Source organism: Epinephelus moara, chromosome 6 (assembly GCF_006386435.1).
Source record: "Epinephelus moara isolate mb chromosome 6, YSFRI_EMoa_1.0, whole genome shotgun sequence".
NCBI classification, from domain to species: Eukaryota; Metazoa; Chordata; class Actinopteri; order Perciformes; family Serranidae; genus Epinephelus; species Epinephelus moara.
In genome coordinates, this window is record NC_065511.1 from 16,855,875 (window position 1) to 16,876,358 (window position 20,484).

A 20,484-nucleotide genomic window follows, 5' to 3' on the forward strand; every position below is an offset into this window, starting at 1 on the left:
ACCTGCTGGTTCACACCAATGCAACTGGATGAGGCGGTGTATCATCGCTATGCGACTAGTCTCTGTAACTCTGCTTGGCTTGCAGCTTTTCAGGCTTATTTTGTGGCTGAATATAATTTGTAGCTTCTTAAAATATGAATGAGGATAGTGATAGTGAGATATTGGCTACAGTTGCATTTGTTACAGTGATGAGACGGCGGAAAACAGAAACAAAACGAGCATCAGATGGACTGTATTCAAAATCAATACGCCTCAATAATATAAGTAACCAGCGCCAAATAATCAGTCTATGAGAATGTGTGTGTGGGCGGGGCATATGGTTGTTGTTTTTTTTTACACAGATACTGTCATATACTGTATACCCCTTATGAAATCTAAGGAAAGCATGAATGTATAAAGAAAAAAAAGAAAGATACCGCCCAAGCCTACCAGCTATTTTTCTCACGAATTGGTGAAGACCAAAACAGAGCTAAAAGAGAAGTGAATGTTAAACTTATTTTGACATGTAAATATGTCACTGTTTGCAAACACGTTTGCTGTATACACGTTATAAGAGGAAAATATGTCAGTGTTGCATTTAAAGCTTGTTTTGGTCAAAATATCAGTTACTGTACGTTTAAATTAAACAAAGTTTTGAACTTCATCTAAAGAAAGCTTGTGTTTTCTGGTTACCAACAATTAGTCGAGCTAATCATGCTAACAACACAATTCCTGAAAGCACAGAAGCACACATACTTTCCTCATAGAAAATTTGGGCTACATACAGATTTCTTTCAGCTGCTGAGGGAGACAAGCACTGTCAGTGAGTTTATGCAACATCCTTATTCTGCAGTAGGCTTGGGCAGTATCTCAGTATATGGTATACCAGGGCATTCAGAAATACTGACAGTGTGATTTTCAATACAGTCATGCAGTTAGGAGTTAGTGCCTCGCACACAAACACCATCAGATGACATGCAAAGGGAGACAGCACGCAGTCATCAAACTGCATCACACCTTCCTTGTTACTTTTGGTGCTACTTATTATACTCAATTTACTACATATTAAGTCTTACACAAGCCTAAGAGTAATGCTTTTAAATTCCAATTCATTTAAAAACAGGCCGCATGATTTCTATTAAGTTACATATAGGCTGCTAACATCATGAGCTCATCATTAAAATGATACTTCAGTACAGTGCACTTGATACTGTGATACTTTTTTTTGATAAGTAGGTGTCACAGCTTTGAAGTTTTGCTAACTCGACTGGAGGCGCAGTCATGCAGGGGGGGTTGTGTGAGGAAAAGTGAGATGAGGTGGAAAAGCATCACCATCATTACTGCAAATGTTAATGATCCCTTCGGGGATACTGTGGCTCAGCAGATTTCAAGAATTCAGACAAGAAATACACAGAAAAGGATACTTAGGAAAACATAACATGTAATCTCACCTGCGGAACATAATGAAAATACAGAACAGAAAGAATAATGTATTACAGTTGCTGCCATTACAGCAACAGATATGTAACAATGTGTACAGGCATGTAAAAATGGATTCCACATATTTATATTGAGTGATTTACGGTAAGCATGTGCAGCACATGCAATTTAACAATAGAGAGCAGCATATAAACCACTGCCAATATGCACTGTTAGCGTCATACATGTTAAAAAGATGCGTATAAAATGCTTACTTGCATATGCTATCCCATTCTGCATCCTGATTATGTGCTGCACATATCTCTGTACATGCTGCTTCCATCTCTAAATGGAAACTGTAAATAGACGCATATTTGCGTATCATTAAACACTTTGCATACTGTATGTAGCTGTCTCCTACTTAAGTATAATAGGTCATTCTACCTTCTATTACAGACTGCAAGCAAGTTCTCTTAAACTTGCATGATATGGAAAGCAGTAGCATTATATTATAGTCAGACTTGTGCAACTAGACAACGATGCTGGCACTGAGCACCAACAGCTCATTTGCTAACATTATTAGTGCCAACCAAACCTCCACTGCTTGTCTGGCACCAAGCACTATTTTAAGCCTCTTACTTCATCATGTGTGAATAAGTATTCATCTAGTGAGCTAATTTGTTACAGGACATGCTGCACAGTACTCCTGCCTATAAGATCAACAGGAATTCTGGCTGAACTGAAAGTTTCAGAGTAAAGGACAAAAGGGTGGAGAGATGACAGAGGAAGACTCGTGACAGACAGAAAGATAAACACTAACATACAGTCCAAGACACACAGAGATAGACGGAGCAATAGAAAGATAATGAAACACAGACTACAGACACAGAGACAGGGCGTGGGGATTCTGCCATACCATAGAGCACAGTAAGCTACAGGACATCCAGTCCAAGCACAGTAAATCCAGCAAAATCTGGCAACCCAGTGATCAAATCAGTGTTCCCACACTAGGACGACTGGGGCAGCTATGGGAACACAGTGTCCGAGTAAGAACATAACAGCACTCTCTACTGCACTTGTGAGGACAGACTGTCGAGGACCTCGACTGAGAAAATTAATGGACATACTAGCTAACTGCCTTGCATTCAAGGCTTCTTATAGGTTTTTCCATTGCATGACATGGATTACACATGCCAAGCTCCTAATATTTTCTTAAGTGTAGTGCAGGTTGCAATACCTGTTTTTTTGCCAGTTGGCTCTATATGGGACCTATAGAGTTTAAGAAAGCCACAAAGCCCAGATTTTATTTGTAGTAATCCTCAGCAGGCACAGTTTTTTCTAGGGATATGTGCCCATCAGTGCACCCTGTCACACATACCACACTGGACTGGCGCCAGTGCTCGATGTTCTTAGTCATCCTGTAGCGCTTGAATTAACTAAGTGTATTCATTCTGATTCTTATTTGTATGTGTCATTGATGCTACACTTCAGAAGAACTGTTTGAAGGTTTAGTTTGGTAAATACACCTGCTGTAAACACCTCAGAAAACCAATGCAGGACAGTAAACTACTACATTACTTCAACACAATATCACAAATCACAAATTCGCTTGAAGGGGCTTTCCATTTTCTACAGCACATGACACTTCTGTCCTTAAACCCTTAATTTTGATATGTAAAACCCCCAAAAATCCTTTATCTGGGGAAAAAAACTAGAAGAAACCACAGGAAGAGCAACAGAGGAGGGACCCTTCTACCTGGACGGACAGACATGCAATTCTTGTCATGTGTACAAAATACACTTGGGCTGTACCCTATTTAAAATTATGTCAGTAGAATCAGATTTGAGTGCTTAATACGAATATTCGACTATTTGTTCCATCTTTTTGATACAGTTTGATAGTTTGAACACGGTTTGGAGCGACGTTCAAGGTGACAGTGGCACTCACATAATATAGTAAACAAGCCAAGCTGGTCCTTCAAGCTAATGCGTGCTAACTATGCTAACAACGGATTGGAAATGTGCAATAACATTATATGCCGTCACTATCAAACAAAAGTCATAAGTGCTATATCGTAGGCAACTGGACTTGCTTGAGTTTCTTGAAGATGTTTCGCCTCTCATCCATCTCTTCTTCTGTTCTAAAAGGACTGGTGCGGACTCATTGAGGTCACGTGTGAGCTCTGAGTTTCAGACTAATTAAGGTCACGTGTATGTCGTTGACCCGCCCGGCCATCGTGTGTGTTGTTAGAGTTAGATGGGTCCGGGTGAAAATAGGTGTTGAGTCATCTGGGGAGGGATCCCAAGACTGTTCAAGGGATTTCTCCTTGATCTCTCCCCAGACAACTCAACACCCATTCTCACATGGACCCATCTAATCCTTTCGACACACAAGATGGCCAGGTGGGTCAACGATGTATATCTGACCATAACTACTCAAGAAACTCAAGCAAGTCCAGCAGCCTACGATACAGCACTTATGATTACCATGACCTGGATGACTGAGAATCTTCGCCGACATATCAAACAAAAGCCAGAGACTGCATCATAGTAAGTTACCGTGAGCTGTAAATTCACCACTTCTAAGCAGAAAGGCAGAAGATAATGTTATCTCAAAGCCTGAGCAGGCAAAGCCTCTCTTTTTCCAGGCAGCTGCCTCCATCTCACTTAGAATCACCCCGGGTCTGTGTCTGCAGCTGCCTGTAGCAAAGAGCAGAGTGAAACAAGAAGTGCTTCCCTCTGCAGATACATCTGGGGACCACAACCTTCCCAGATGTACACTGCACACTGACTGACATATAAAAACAAAAAGGAGAAGAAGACAGTTCGACTTTAAGGATCTCAGTCGACTAAGGAGTCTCCCACTGATGATTCCACTTTTCATATTTCAGGGGGCAGCTCTAGAATAGACCAACACATCTATTAATGTCAAATCACTGAACATACTGCATCTCTATATCAGATTTTTTCCTCTCAGAATGTAAAGCTGTAAAGACAAGCTGAGGAGAGGGAAATGGAGAAGGACAGGAGGGAGAGGAGAGTGGAGGAAAGTGAGGTAATTGGGAGTCATATGGCCGTGTCAAACAGCTTGCCCAGCGATTCCTGACAGCCCAGCGCTGCGTCCTCATGCCTCCTGCACAGAGGCCAAGGAGTGAGGTAAGGAGGAACAGAGGGACAGAAGCATGAGAGTCTGACAGAAAGTGCCCGAAGGTCGGAAAATTCAGTAAACTAAACAGAGAAACTTCTCACCAGCAGGCTGGCTGACTGGACTGACTGTTTGGAGGGCATGGAGAGGGGGAGATACAGACAGACTGACAACAAGAGATAAAGACAGAGGTCAAAATGGCACAAAGTAAAGCTTTTTTGGTGGAAATGATTATGATATGATCATAGGTCTTGGAAACTGGGCTGCGAGCAATAATTTATCTGCCCACCAACCCACTTGTCAAACCCTTAACAGATCACTACTCCTCCACAGATTTGAACCACTCACGGGAGGAATATGTGTTTGCAAGAAATCAGCGTTACAATTGTTCCACATGCTTCTGGAGCTGGATACTAAAAGCACATGTGTGTGATGAGACGGCTCTGCGGGAGGGTTTTTTTTTTTCTCAACAGAAAGGTGCTGAATTGAATTTCCACTGAAGAACAACCACAATGAGACATACTTTCCATTGCCATCAACAATGGATAGACACTGCCAATGCTGTAAATAGTTTACAGAGCTAACAAAGACAAACAGGCAGACATGAGCGCAAACACACATGCATCTAAAAAACAAAATACACACACATATGCATGGATGAATGCACAGCGCACTCACAAAAGTTTACCCCAGTATGAGCACAGTGAGCGCACGGTAAACGCACAAAGGGAATTCAGTTTTCCATGGCTTTTTCTCAGCATTGCCTCTTCATTGCCAAAGTTTGGTGGTCCATGCAGTAAAAACTTTGTTTTTTCTATATTTAGTAACGATTTACCTTTACAGACATGTTTAGATTTTGGTACATTCTGAGCAGATGTTTGGCGACGTTTCAACACATGATGTAAAACATTCACACTCCACATCAATTCTTAATTTCAAATATGACTGACAAAATTAGAAAGTTCTTGTAATCAAAATTTGTGTAAGATATAATGTGCATGATTGAAGTAATCCCTCTCAATCATCACTTATGATGCGCTAGAGGTGTGTGGCGGTGTATTTTTCTGCAGAGACTCTGTCCTCTGCCTGGATTTTCTTATTTTCTTCTTATTTTCTGTTTTCAGGATGTCTTATGGGCATGTACCCCCACAACGCTCTGGTCAGGTCAAGGCTTCATGGGACGGTGGTGACCAGGTGCAGATCCTAGAGACACAGCGCCAAGAAACTATAGCGAGGCAAAATGCCAAACGAGTGTGAATCTGGGGTTGGCTTTTACTTCCACCTTTGCTGGCCAACATTTTTACAGAGAGTGACCAACAATCGTGCATAGCGTATCTTTAAAAACTGGTCAAAACTAACTCATGTTACACAAACAAACTGTGCATAAAAGATAAACAACAACAACGGCTCCTCTGTTAGATCAAAATGAAAAATGGAAATTGTTATATCTAAATTATGCTGGGGGATGATACATGAGCATTTTTTCGAGGTTTAAGTATGCAGATGTTTTGTTTTTAAGACAAAATCCATCAATTCCTTCTCTTTGAATGTCTGGAAATGGAATACAGGACGGTGAGTTGAGGGGTTTAAAAAAAAGCACGCTTTTACAGTTATTTCATCCTATCACAGAAATAATTTACTCTGCCACTAATCTCCAACTCCCAAATCCCCCGCTCCACTTCCTGGTTTATACTGCGCTCTTAACAGGCCGTCTGGGAATTCAAAAACCAACAACATTCCCGTCTCGAGTAGGTCACCCAGTCTAATAAATTGGTTTCTGAATATTTACCAGACACGCCTGCCAAGGTTATGTCACAGGCTTTTAATGCAAAACTCATAACCACTTAGTAAGACATTAATCTTTGACCTCTTTACCGTACAAACTAAGGTTCGCCATGCAGTGTTGAATTTATGCTGCAGCTAGTAATTCAAGCCTATGACATTCCCACAAAGAAAGAAACAACTTTCCCACTTGTGAAGACGAGAATGAAACCTTATCTTTCAAGACTTAGTCCAACATTCACCAGTTAGAGGTTTACTTATGTCACAGATGGTAATTCAAAGCCACAACTTCCCAACTCCTGAAGCATTTACGGGATGCCACAGGTTTATCAATTCATCAAGAGATTTATGAGCTGATGTTTGAGGAGGCAGATCAGGTCGTATTAAACTCAGACTCGTATTTTGGAGTGAAACGATTTGACTGGAACTGCAGTCTATGATCCTGTACCATAACAGCCATGACCAGAACAGACCAGGATCATAGCCAGGGAGAGTATTTATGAGAAATAGTCCGCCCTCGCATTACTGTAAGCCGGTATGTTACTGTAACAAGTGTTGGCTGGCCCCATGTGAAGATCATTAACAGTGACGATGGGGGGACTCTGACTTCCAGGAATAGACAGACCAGTCTCTAAATCTTTTCAACAAACGAACACACAAATGCAAACAGGCACACAGAAATGCAGCCATGTGTGCAGGTCACACGCACACACAGACACACACATACACACACACTGCTCTTCACCACATATTTTTTTTCTCGACATGCCAAACTCTCTCGAGCACACACATGCACTGCACAGCACAGTGCTGTCACGTGCAAGCAATCAACAAGCCTCAGATGAGCAAAACATGGGGCAGATGTAAAGCAGGAAAAATTCCTACATGCTTAGGTCCGGCGCACTTGACCACTAAATGTAGCTGATTTACGATATTCAAACACTGCATCCTTCAAAACAAGTAACTTGAGTCGCACATGTCTCAGTTATCAACATAAAAGTAAATCAAGATCAGCTGATGTCTCATATCCTGTTTTTCAAAGGACTGACACGGTCTCTCATATCATATGAGGACAGTGTTTTGCATCTGTTGCAACCACACCAAATTATAATGTGTACTAAAATATGAAACCCGCAAGAGCCCTGCTGGGAAAAAATTAAGCTTCCTTAATTCCTGAAAAGTTTCTGGAAACTTTCCACAGTGTGTTTTTGTGGGGTTTGACTTACATATATGCCAGAGGAGGGTTCTCCAGGGGGTAGAGACCCCGGGCTGAGGACAGGGGAGCTTGCTGGGCTGCAGAGCTCGGGGAAGGGGTTGGGGATGGCCGGGAGAGACGATGTCCTTAGCTCCTCCTCCTGCAACCTCCTGAACGAATTGTTACAGGACAGAAGAACAGTCAAACATGCTTGTAATATTAGCTTGTACTAATAAAAACATTATCTAAAGTCTAAGGTCGTGACCTGGAACAGCCTCTTGAAAAGTGAAAAGGGAGAACTTTGAAATGAGAGCCGCTGACACATGTGAAATATGTGCAGGAGGGAGAGTTGGAATTAATAAAGCATTCCTGTACAGTATCCAGGCTCATGTCTGTTTCTATCTGATCTACCCATAATGAACAGTCTCCCAGCAAGTGGAAATCACAGACCCCCGCAGTGTGCCAGCTAATTTTCTGCAATATTTATAACGCATCAATATTAAATCAAGATTTCAAAGCAGTTTTTAAATTAGGCACCTACAGTGTAAGCTTGTGGCCTGAGAGAGGAATGATGATTTGACAGCTGATCATAAACTTTGCGGTCTTTTTTTTTTTTAGTTTTTTTTAAATGGGCAGGTCAGTTTGTGAAATTCTAGCTACACAGCTAGCTCAGAGAATCACTGCAGAGGACTCTTTCTCCTAGTCTCTTTCTCTATCAAACCGTCTCTCTGTAGAACCCAGTGAGTTCAAAAGGGAACGCGCCTTTTGATGTTGTCCCATCTGAGCTTGAGAACAGGGTTATTCAGAGGTCAGTCCTGAATAATAAGAACTTCAGGGCCTGAGTCTGTGTGTGTGTTTGAGGGAGAGAGAAAGAGAGAGCTCATAAGACAGAATACTCCATTACCTGATCATCCCTCCTCTGTTTCTGTCACATACTCCAAAGGCGAATAATAGGAGCTGACAGCAGCTCTGCTGTGAATGCCTTTGTGTTTTATGTGCACTGTATGCATGCAGCTATACTTCTGTTACCTCAGTGTGTATGTGTGAGTAAAAAAATCCCCACTTTTCAAATGCATACAATAACAGCCTGAGGGAGAATATGGGTTACTACTCTTCAAAATTGAGAGAGACATTCGCACTTGGTACTAAAACAAATGAGAAGTTTTCTACCTTTCTCCTCCTGCTGGTGCAGTTTGAGACAAAGAGGGAGTGACAAGGAGGAACGGGTCATTCACAGGCTACAGATAGGGAGTGGGGAGGATACGTTATGCCCAATTATTGAGAGGGTGGTGAGGAATGATAGTGTCGAGTGAGAGGCTTCCTTTCAAATGTAGAGGGGAAGAAAGAGCTCTGCATATGTGTGTGGCTATGTATGTGCAAATGTATGAGGCTGGAGGGAGTTAGCTTTAAGTTTAGAGCCATACTTCTGCTGCCCAGCTGCATGTGTCTGTATGAGTGCACATGTACGGCTGAAGTCTTAATCAGATTTTTAATGCTGGTACATGTGTGTGATTATTATACGGCTCTTTAATTTTGATGGAGCCTAAGATGTGTTTGATGTCACAAACACCTGACGAGTGCAGTGATTAATGTTAACTATATGATTCATCTTGATTATTCGGCTATTGACAGCTTTACATTTGGTAAATACCTAAAGGGATACTTTGTCGATATTCTACCACCTTTGTATCATATTAATGGGGGTTGTATGTGTGAATGAACTGTGGTAAACATCCCTCCATGTTACCAGCACCAACAACTCCCTGCTCATCTCTCAGCTCAAATCTCACTAACTCCTGAGCTGTTGCTTTAACTATGGATAGTAATTCTTCATTCACGTATACCGCAACAGCATTGGTATATTTTTATCTACAGTTAATATTGGGCAAACTTCCGGCCTACCTCTGCACCCTTCTGTGTGTCAGCTCTGGTAGTTACCAGCTACACTCCTCCAAGTGGTTGCTTTTTAATGTGCCCTGGGGATTCTCCTACTCTGCACCTTGGACATGGAACAATCTTCAGTAAGATTTAAAATCAGAAACACTTATATGAATTGATAAATTTAAGGGCATCATAGAGACATGTGCTTGTTTTTCTTGAGAGGCAACTATGTTTGAATAGTTGTTGTTTTATTGTGGATTTTTGTATTATATGTTGCATTTGTTGCATTTTAAAAGTGTTCTCAGTGGCTGCCCCCTTCACCATTCAAATAGAGTTTGAATCTCAATAGGACTTCCTGGTTAAATAAATATGAATGCATCATTCATGATGAAAATGAAACTAAAATGAAACTTAAGAGTGAAGAAGCAGATCATGAGAGAGACCCGCCCCCGCTCTCTCTCAAACTCAGCCCAAACTCTGATCAAACTGTAAAACTAGGCAGTGCTGATCAAATACAATCCAAGATTATGTTACTGTGTCGCCTATTTGTCTCCTAAAATGTCCCCAGAAACATATTTTAGCTTATCATTGAACTGTAATTCAAAATGTTACCAGCCTGCTGCCTTAGTGTCAAACAGCCAAATGCACATCACGTGACACTCATGTGGTCATTTGCGTCTTTCTACCGCACAGGAAAGACCATCTTTCCAGCTGTGAAATAAATCTTTTAATCTACAATAAAAATCACCTGTCGCAGTCGTACTTTTCTTTCATATAACAATCACTATTTCATCTACTGTTATTATAATCACAAACTTTTCTATTGCATCAAAAGCACCACCAATTTAAAGATGAACTCACGTCTCTTGGGATACAAGAAAATTAGTGTCTTGCTCGAGAGCACTGAGCCATCCAAAACCAGATCAACAGGCTGATGAACCTTTAACCTCTGGGCCTAAACCTCCAAAACCTGTTCATGTCATGGTTGCACCTCGGAATTTTTCGATGATGCCAGTTTTTTCATTGTGGTGCACACACTTTTTTAGGGGCATTCACCCATCTTACTATGCCATCCTGCAGCCAACTATATGTTTATGTACTTTTTAGTGCATTCAGATTGAGAGCTGACCGGACACCTCCCTCAGAGGTTCAGTTCCCCATGTGTCTGCCACACGACACGTCCAACTCTGGGCTGCTGAAGGGGGCAAAGAAATACATCAATATCTGCACATGCTGCGGAGACACATACCTGACAGCGAGGATGTGCATGGGTTGTGACCGTCGGAGGCTAGCTTGGGGTGAGTCCACTGACGAGGAGGAGGAGGAGGGCGGCTCAGGGGAAGCATGGCTTAGTGTGTGTGAGTGATGACCCTGCCGAGGGTGGTTGTGTTGCGTGTGATGATGATGGGGGTGATGGTGTGAGGAAGAGGTCTGTCCATTGTGCAGTAGTGGGGTGGACTCTGTCTGCTGACCACTGCAGGTGGAGTACAGGCTCTCCAGGGAAGAGTTCATATCATTCACCAGGGCCTCTAAATCAACGTCATCCTCTGGAAGAGACAGATAGAAAAGGGAAACATCACTGACTGAATTTTAAGAGAAACTGGTGGTAAAAATCCCTCAAATGAGGAGTGCAAGACGTGCTTCTGTCAAGTAGATGTGCGAAGCGGAAAACTGTTGAGGATGAGTGGACTAAAAACAGTAGAGCACAACACTGAAGCTGGAGAGAAAATCAAACCCAAAATGCAATAAAACACAATAAAAGAAAAATGAAAGTCCTATAAGCCTGTAGCTTCGGTTTCAAATAGTTGAGGCTCACACAAAAAAGAAAGTTAAGTCCCTGGATATTGTTGGGACTTTCCCTGTCTATTTCAGTTTCTCTATCATTTCATTGTGGCCAGGATGTGAACCCTTGACCTTACTTTGCACCACCTTCATTCTAAGAAATACTAAAAAAAAAAAGGAAATAAAAACACTGGCATGCACAATCATAGAAGCACACAAACACACACACACTCACGTACACATATTGGTAACCAGTTTTGTGAGAGTGCTCAATCAGCAAGACTATCTTGACTACGTACATTGTGCTGCTCCATGAGCCAAATCTCCAGGGATAACAGGTACAAGCATAAACCTGCCTGGAACACTTTTCAACTCTCACCACTGGGGTTCACAGCGGAGGCATCGCACTGGTAGCATCTGCTCTAACTTCACCACATGTATCAAACATTCTGCCTTTAAAAGGTCTTTAAAAGCAGGATGTGGAATCCTCTTCAGAGGGGGGGTTCTATCCTCAAAGCCCGTGTGAAAACCTCTAGGCACATTTAAATTCATGAAGAGAATTTTTCAACCAACTCCAGGAGCATGTTGTATCGAAGTTTGAAGTGAGCTCAATAGAAGGGAGGCTCTCTCTCTGTCTAATTGCTTCATGCTGTGAAAGTTTTATCATTTGGGTAAACTGGGTGCATAACTTTGCTCTTTCTAAATCACAATCTGCAGCGGTGACTCATCTTATGATTAATAATTCTTCATTATGAAAAAGAAATCTAACTCATGAATTCATCATCAAATCTCTGGATCCAGAATTGCAGAACACAAGCAAACCACTAGGGGGAGACAAGCTCTAATTGTACAGGGCAGGGGCTCTCAAATGCATGGGGTGGATGCAAAGGAACCCCATACAGATATCAGGACACAACCTCACACTTAAATAGCATTTATTCTCATGACAATCATTTATTATAAAGACATTTGTGATCAGATATGGTTTAGGATTAAATCACATTACTATTTACACTAAAGGATGGAGACACATCTGATCAGTAACAGTGTTAATGTGCATTTTGATGTGAAGTTTCAGTGCTGTCAGTTTGTTTCTTTCTGTAACATGCAAAATGTGACCTTAATGACTGAAAGAAAACAATCTGCAGCACATACAAACACTCAGAGCCTCAAAAACAAAGCTTTGCAAGTATACGAGTGAATGAAAGCTTATTAAGCACCATATTTTAACTTTGATCACGCAGTCCTGCTGTCAGAACTCCAGGGCTTATAATCTGCCCTGTACTGTATGACTCATGTAACTTCCCCCTCAGCTCAGGGCGCAGGACAGCTGACAGCTGGATCATGCGAGGTGGTGCGAGGGTCATGCCACTCTAAAGCGGCTAAAAGTCCCGCTGCTCAGCGGAAAGCTGACGTTGGAAAACAGCAATTTGATTGATGTAAAGTCTTAAAAGCACTGGCTTCAAAGTTAGCCCCCTAAGCCTGGCAAGAAAACAGTTTCCCATGAAGAAAAAAAAAAAAAATGTTCCAGAGGCAAACACAACAACAGGAGCCACAGGTTAGCAGACTAGGAAACACCCCCATCTCTGCACACAGCTAGGGCTCCAAAATTAATCGAGATATTAAATCTCAATATGGTCAAGTGTAATATCCAAACTGCAGGGGCTGCAATTTTTTATAAAAGGTAATATGTGTCACAACATACCATTATAAATGAAGCACTGTGATGCTGCAGAGATGCTCGGCCTACAAATCATAGCCAGACTTAAGGGAACATGCTTATGAGGCACAGACCCCAGTGAAAATCATCATTATTTGTATATTTTTTCCAGTGAAAGTGAAAAGCAAAAACTACCAATCACAGTAAAATTTTGACAATACCTATCAAAATAATCGCAATATTGTTTTACATATCATGCAGCTCAACATGCAGCAGCATAGCGTTGTCTCCGAGTGATGCTGAAACCTGCTGAAACTGAAGTGTGGCCTTTGAGGAGCTTTTCCTGAAAACGTGTCAGGTAGCTGTATCACAGGTGCCTGTGAATCACAGGTGGTTAATCTGTAGGTATTAATAGCGACAGGTAAGCTGGAGCAGCTACTTATAGATAGCCTGGAGAGCTAAAGAGCTATATACCACAGGACATTGGGTTCATTCGAGGCCATGCACAAGGCTAAGGACAGGGCAAGACAGTTGTACTTTTTAAAAAATCTTTTTTTTTAGGATAAAAAATAAAATAATTCACAAACGCTATGAGGGTAAACCAGAAACTACATCAAAAGTAAGCAATCATCCGAAAAAAAAATCTTCTACCCTGAACACATCATCTGCTCATCATCCATCATTCTCACGAGGTGAGACATGTACCCTCCAGCTACTGAGAGAAAATAAAGTTTCTTCATAAATATGACCTAGTTTGGCCTCTGGAAGGGGATTGGCAGAGCTGTTTGCATACAAAGAAACACAACCCACAAACTCACGCATGGATGTACGGTGTCTGCGTCATTATCAGCCCATATGCTGGCAATCACCTGTGCATGTCACAATCAAGCAAACAAAGGTATGCGTCATGCAGCTGGGTGTAAGGCTGAAAGATTGATGACACAGACAGCATGAAGGCAGGCACGCACGCACAGGATTAAAACCCCTAAAGATCTGGAGCAGAGAGCAAACTATGGCAGTTCTTCCTTTGACAGGGAGTACAGAGGAACAGAAGTTTTGCCGGATACGTAGCTGTGGCATTGATGTCATGGCACGCCTGGCCTTACATTAATTAGATCCTCTTAAAAACAGCACACAAAGCTACTGCTGAAAGTGAGAATTTGCAGCTGTGATGCAAGGCAGCATGATCAAGATCAACATGTTAAAAGCATTATTGTAGCATGTAGCATGTAGCATAAACCTGCATCCCAGGTCTAAAAGAAGTTCAATACTAACTCCCACTCAGCGGCCATGTGCCAAACAAAGTGGTTTAAGCAACAAAACAAAAAATGGAGACACACCAGCAAAATCTGACAGATGCACAAGCAAGAATTCATTTACCGCTGTATCCACCTAAAAAAGCATCTCTGCTGATAATCACACAGTGGCTGTGGCTCTGGTATTTGAGAATGCAGCAGGTGCAACAGGATAAAATGGGTATAAAGAGATTATTAGCACCTCTAGAGCTTTATGGGGCAGAAGAAAGATTAAGGTTAATTGCACAGCTCATTTTGTGCAATAAATGGATAAAAACAGCAGAAGAAATAAACACCTCTTGAACAAATCCTTCCTCTAAACAAATCCTGTATTTTAAGATGTGTGATTAACCTGAGCGTGGATCCATGTGGGGTAATTCTTTTTTAATACTGTGCTCTATGGGAACTACACTGGGGCTATAACTACCTTTAGTACCGATTAATTAGATAATTATTCTCTTGACTAATTGATTCAAAACCCCTCATTAATGAATGCTCTATCTGAGGTTAAACATGTAAACGTGAAGACATTTGTTTTATAATTAGCCCTCTGTCTTCTCTTCTTAGATTTAGACTAAACAGAAATCAGAACCAAATAAAAACTTTGATGCCTCACAAGATAACACTGACATTGTTGTTCTCATTTCCTCCATGCTTTGAGTTCATCTACTTCCCTCCTCCAACATGTTTAGCCTTCTCTCTTCTTTCTATTCTAAGAGCTTATGAGCGGTGAAATTAGGGCTAAAAAATAGCCCGAGCCTTCTCTAATAAACATTCACTCCACCGACTCCTGGACCAACAAAGTCACAAGCAACAAAAAATAGAGTGCAAATGCCAAGACCAAACCTACCCACATAAATAAATCGCATATCATCATCAGTAGGTCTGCCACAGTTTGAAACAGGATGCAACTGCCTCACCTAGATATCTCAATTATTGTACATAAAATGAAATCACTAAATAACCTCACACAGTCACACTGAGATGATTTAATCTCACTGTTGGCACTGCACTAAACTCATGACTGACTATGCTGGCACCTCAAATGCTCTGTTATGTCACAACTGGAGTTCAAGAAGCACACCACATCTGAGCACCCCACATACTCCCATTTTCCACCCTTTGCTCTTGTCCTTATCTGTCTCCTTTCTCCAGGACAGAACCTTGTCTAGATGTCATGTTTTCCCAGGACACAGGATGAAGTCTCTGAAAGATCACAGGTTCTTCACCGCCTGCTGCCTTCCTTATTCTGAATAAATAAAATGAAACTACTTCCTTATTAAGGCATGATTACTGCCCTTGGAAGCTGTCTTAAACATTTAAAATTAAAGTCGGCAGTTTTTTTTTAACAAAAATCTTAACCCAAGGTCGAGTAACTGTCTTTTTCTGGAGCTTTCAGCCCAATGTTATGGTATTCTTGACACTATTTGAATTGAAATGAAGTGAATTTTATCATATAAGGTGAAAATAAATGATCTGAAATGATAACATGTCAAAATCTCAAGACTATTTATCTGACTTTTGCTTTATACTTGTGTGGCTCAGGTATCGGACCACTGGTGTAGAGTCTGAAACAGAGGAAACTGCCAACTGTCGACTCCAGATCTACTTACTGAACCTTACTTTAAAGGTACAGGGAGTAGGGCTGTGCAATATGTGGATATTATATTGATATTGTGATATAAGACTACATTAGGGATGCACAATAATATTGGCACGTCAGCGGCTTTAAAATGAAAAATCTGAACTGGCCAACACGGTCTCGTTTGCACAATGACTGAATATTACACACATGACTATTTCATGTCTCCATCTGCTGGTGGGCCATCACAATGAGAGTATGCCTGTATAATATAATGTTAATGCCACGACAGAAGAGACTTAATGATCACTAAAATTAGGTAAGGAAAAAAGTGGATACATCAATATTGGTATCAGTTATTGGTCAAATGAATTGTTACATATCAGCATTTGGATATCAGCAAAATATCCAATATTGTGCATCCCTGTAGCTCTGGATGATGTTATATTATAGGCATTGTCTTTTCCTGTTTTTAAAGGCCAAATTACAGTAAAGTGATGTCATTTTCTGCACTTACCAGACTGATCTAGCTGTTCTATTTTTTTTTGCCTTTAACAACTGGTGATTATTTTTGCAAAAATCTCACTGTGTAAATATTTTGTGAAAAGCCCAAATAGTCAGTCTTACAATATTGAGGTATTTGGTCAAAAATATCTCAATATTTGATGCTCCTCCATACTGAAGAGATTAGTGAATTTAGAATTATAAAAAGTATATCAAAGTATTTTCGCATTTGACCCTTTAGGGGTTTGTATGAAAACCAAGTAGCAACCTCGAGGCTGAAAAATGAATCCAAGGTGCAAGTGCCAAAACGCCAGTCAATCCCCATAGACCACAATGCTAAAATGCCTAACTTTACAGCAAAAATAAACATGTTTACAGCCTGGTACAGAAAACAGTTCATTTCAATATTCATGGCAACTGTATGGGTGCTGAATTTTTATATAACTTGACGGTTTGCATTTTATTAAGGCTTAAAGTTACACACAATTGGGGGTCTGCTTTGAGGGACAATCCACTCCTCGCTCCTTCACACCTCAATCTCTTGTCCAAATATGGTCACTTCTGGCTCCAAAAAACCAAGATGGCGATGGCTGAAATGCCAAACTTAAGGCTTCAAAACAGGTGTCCACAAACCAATTGGTGAGAGTTTACAATAAAAACACTGAACTCAGGATGGATGTACCCTTCTCCTTTTAGAGTATTTCCAAATATTATATAATATGTGGCCTAAGTGCAGAGAGAGTGAGAGAGACAATAACCTCAGTTATACTACTGAAGTCACTTTGGCGTGTGGCTGGGAAAAACAACAAAGAGGAGACATCGTTTGCACAATATGACATCACATCTGTGAAAGACTGGAGAGAATTCACATTCAGGATGTGTCATGTCACGGCTCGAGACAACATGGCTTGTTATTCTTCTAATTATTTAAAGACAGACTGCATTTGGGAAAACCTTATTATTATGTACACGGCAGAATTTTTAGATTACATATTGAGAATATCATGTGGAGCAACGTCTAAACTCAGACATCCATTATTGACTTGCAAATGCTGCAATAAGCTGCTCAATAGCATCCCATTCCAAACATATGAAATAATAGTGGGTCGTGTTCCAACAAGGCCATAGTGTTCCCTTTAAAATTAATAGGTTTATGACTGTTCTAGCTTTATAGCAAGCACAGCAAGTCGCTGTTGGCTCTATTGTAGCCCTATAAGAATGAAAGAGTGGGTTTACTGGAAAACAAGTTTAATAACGTCAGCAAGGATTATAATCCTGCTAATAACACCAGAGGCGCTGGGGCTAAATTCAAAATCTCTCCTCAAATTATACAGCCTTTAAGCAGCATACGTAATAGAGCTTGTGAGGCATGCTAATATGGTAAAAGTATTTAAAGTGGTGGCTTAACTGCCCATTGCTTGAGAAATTTACAAAAAATGAGTTAGTCAGAGGAGAGGGAGATATGACAAAAATCTAAATGGTCTGCAGTACCAGTGCTCATAAATCAGGCTCCCAACACATGTCTGACATAATCTACTTTAAGAAAAAAATGGGGTATCCATCCAAAATATCATTATTCAGACAGTGTAAGCAAAAAATGCTCCTGGGTTAAAGTCATCTCTATTTGTCTGCCTCTTCAGTCCTCCTGAGTTCCCTCCATCCTGGCTGATCCTGAAAAATGACAATGTAATTTCTGCTCCATTTATTTCCCATGCCAGGGCCAAGCGTTCTAATTCACTCGTTGAGTCCTCGCAGACTCCCCGCCCTTACCTCCCATGCTGAGCCAATATTGTGCTTAAATCTCATGCTCCGATTGTCATGGATGAACCCTGTATGGCACAATTAGATAGACAGCGTAGTTATAATGGCACCCTGTGTCCATGCAGATCACCCTTTGAACTGCTGAAATGTTTACAGCGGAAGAGACCCAAATATATATTATCCCCCTCGACCCACCCCCGGCACAGAGGAGAATAATGAGCAGCAAGCTGCTGTCCACACTGTACTGAGACGAGGGACACACACACACACACTCCAACGTGCACACACAGACACACACAAACCCACAGTATGTAGTACCAGATTTCCCAGGTAGTTTCTATGACCTTTTTGTTTTCTCTTATGTACGAAAATAAATGGAGAACATGCAGCAAGCTTATTATGTTACACCAAGTCGAAGTACAGTAAATCCCAGAAGAATGCAATATCATATGACACGCCTCATTACTATGTAAAATCATATGTAACACGATGTCAGAGCATAACTAAGTATGTTCATCTGTGTCATACAACACCAGTGTAAGTCAACAATATTTGACTGGTTTAATGTGCAAGCATTAGCACGCACGCACGCACGCACGCACACACGCACACATGCAGGCACAAACACACAGAATGGTGGAGAGGTGGACCGACCTTGATGGTGGTTAGGAGAACTCCGATTGGCTGACTGCTGGAAGCTCGGACCAATGAGATCAGCCTGTCTGTGATTGGAGGACCGGTCTATATTGTCCTGCTGTGGGAGAGAAAAGCAAGGAAAAAAATTAAAAATTTTGCCACCCCACTGGGAACTTAATTACAATCAGACAACATTGTTTAATACACAGAAGCAATCCTCTAAATGGTGTTTAAGTGTAGTCATATATGGAAGCAGAGAACAGCCCTGCTTAAAATGATCTTTTTAATGTCATTATCTCGAGATCACAAGTTCATTATTTAGTTATCTCATGATAATGAGATAATAAATCCCAAATCATGAGAAAACAAAAGTTAATTTCCTCTAATAACTTGTGGTTTCCAGAGATCAGGAGTACATGCTGATTGTCTAGTAGTTCCCCGTGACGTGGACTGCGAAGGGTATTCAGAAGATTCCAAACTGTAGGGAGCAATCAATGCTCAGTTCAAACTGAACTTTGTGGTTAAGACCTTAACAATGGTTCTTCAGTTCACCAGAAGTTGACAAGTAAGATTAATAATCAGTCAGTGTGCCTTGCTCTCTAGCACGCTATACTTAAAGCTAGCCAAACCAATATTGATGTTACGGCTCAGTGTCACTACAATATTACGACAAACTTTTTTTATTCTTATATAAGTAGTATGCAATTCCCACAGTAGCAACAACAACAGGTATTCAAGGTGCTTATATAAGCAGATTAATGTGCAAAGGAAGCAATGTGTTCTTTGGTGACAATGCAGGGTGTACAGAATGGAGGAATTTAGTAATGGGAAGTTCCCTTAACCAACATTCCCTGAACAGGGAGCTCTTTCCCTGAACAGGGAGTTCTTTTTATATCAACTGTGGAACAGAACGTGGCTCTAGTGCCATGCAAGCACACATAGATGGCCTCTTAAAAGTGTAGCAACTGATTTAAGGTGAAACAGTCAGATCAAGGAGTATCCATTATTGACCAACACATAACTGTTCTTATGACTGTACTTCATTCAAGGTTCAATTATGAATCCCTTCTGACAGTCATACTGGTGATCTTAAAGGCTGAAATCAGGTGTGATCAAATGAACCAGACACTCATTTTCGAGTTCTCCATAATTATCCTGTGATCAAGAAATCAAAGGCCATTTTCTTGTGATAAATTATCTCATTATCGTGAGAAACTGAGCATAGCGTTAGTTCAGTCAGGCCACAGTGTCAAGCTCAGCTCACATCCCAGCTACATCAGCTGATCTCAAGAAGCCCAATCAACTGATGGATCAGCTGATTGACAGAGGGGAGTCAGCTGATGGATCACATGATTCCCTTCTACGCAGCCAACTGGCAAATTTTATTCAGAGCGCCCTTTCTAAACTGCTTTAGCCTGCCTACTGTTGTCGCTTACTCTGCAAGCCGCTTTGCAAGGCACCTGCACCCCAACTCCTCCTTTTCATGCTGTGTCTGACTTATGAATGTCATTTCTGATTGGCATTAATGCTTGCTCTGTTCTGTAACCCGGGGTCTTTGTCTTAGGCTTCCCATGTATGCAAATGGAAGGGGAGGGGGGTTTGCTCTCTCTGCCTTAGGCTTTTCACATAGGCACATGGAAGGGCAGAGAGGTGACAGAACAGAGCCATACCGCCAAATATTATACTGCAAATAGAAAATAAAGTTGTCTTTGACTAAAGTGGTCCTGACTGAAATCAGCGTTTTGTTATCTCAAGAATCAACATAAATGAATCTGTTATCACAAGAAAATAAGCTTCGTTATCGCAAGATAATGAAATAATTAACATATAATATCAAGCTCACAGGCACAACAAAAATAATTA

General features: G+C 41.0%; 1 protein-coding gene across 2 annotated transcripts in view; it reads right to left on the reverse strand.

Annotated features, from left to right (window-relative positions):
* The window catches only part of grb10b (growth factor receptor-bound protein 10b), a 79,284-nt gene that overhangs the window by 31,820 nt on the left and 26,980 nt on the right, over positions 1-20,484 (reverse strand). For both annotated transcript variants that reach the window (XM_050046141.1, XM_050046140.1), the window contains exons 3-5: positions 18,640-18,739; positions 10,651-10,948; positions 7,552-7,690 (exon numbers count right to left, since the gene is read on the reverse strand). In XM_050046141.1, the coding sequence (XP_049902098.1) occupies positions 7,552-7,690; positions 10,651-10,948; positions 18,640-18,739 (537 nt within the window). The remainder of the gene's footprint in view (positions 1-7,551; positions 7,691-10,650; positions 10,949-18,639; positions 18,740-20,484) is intronic.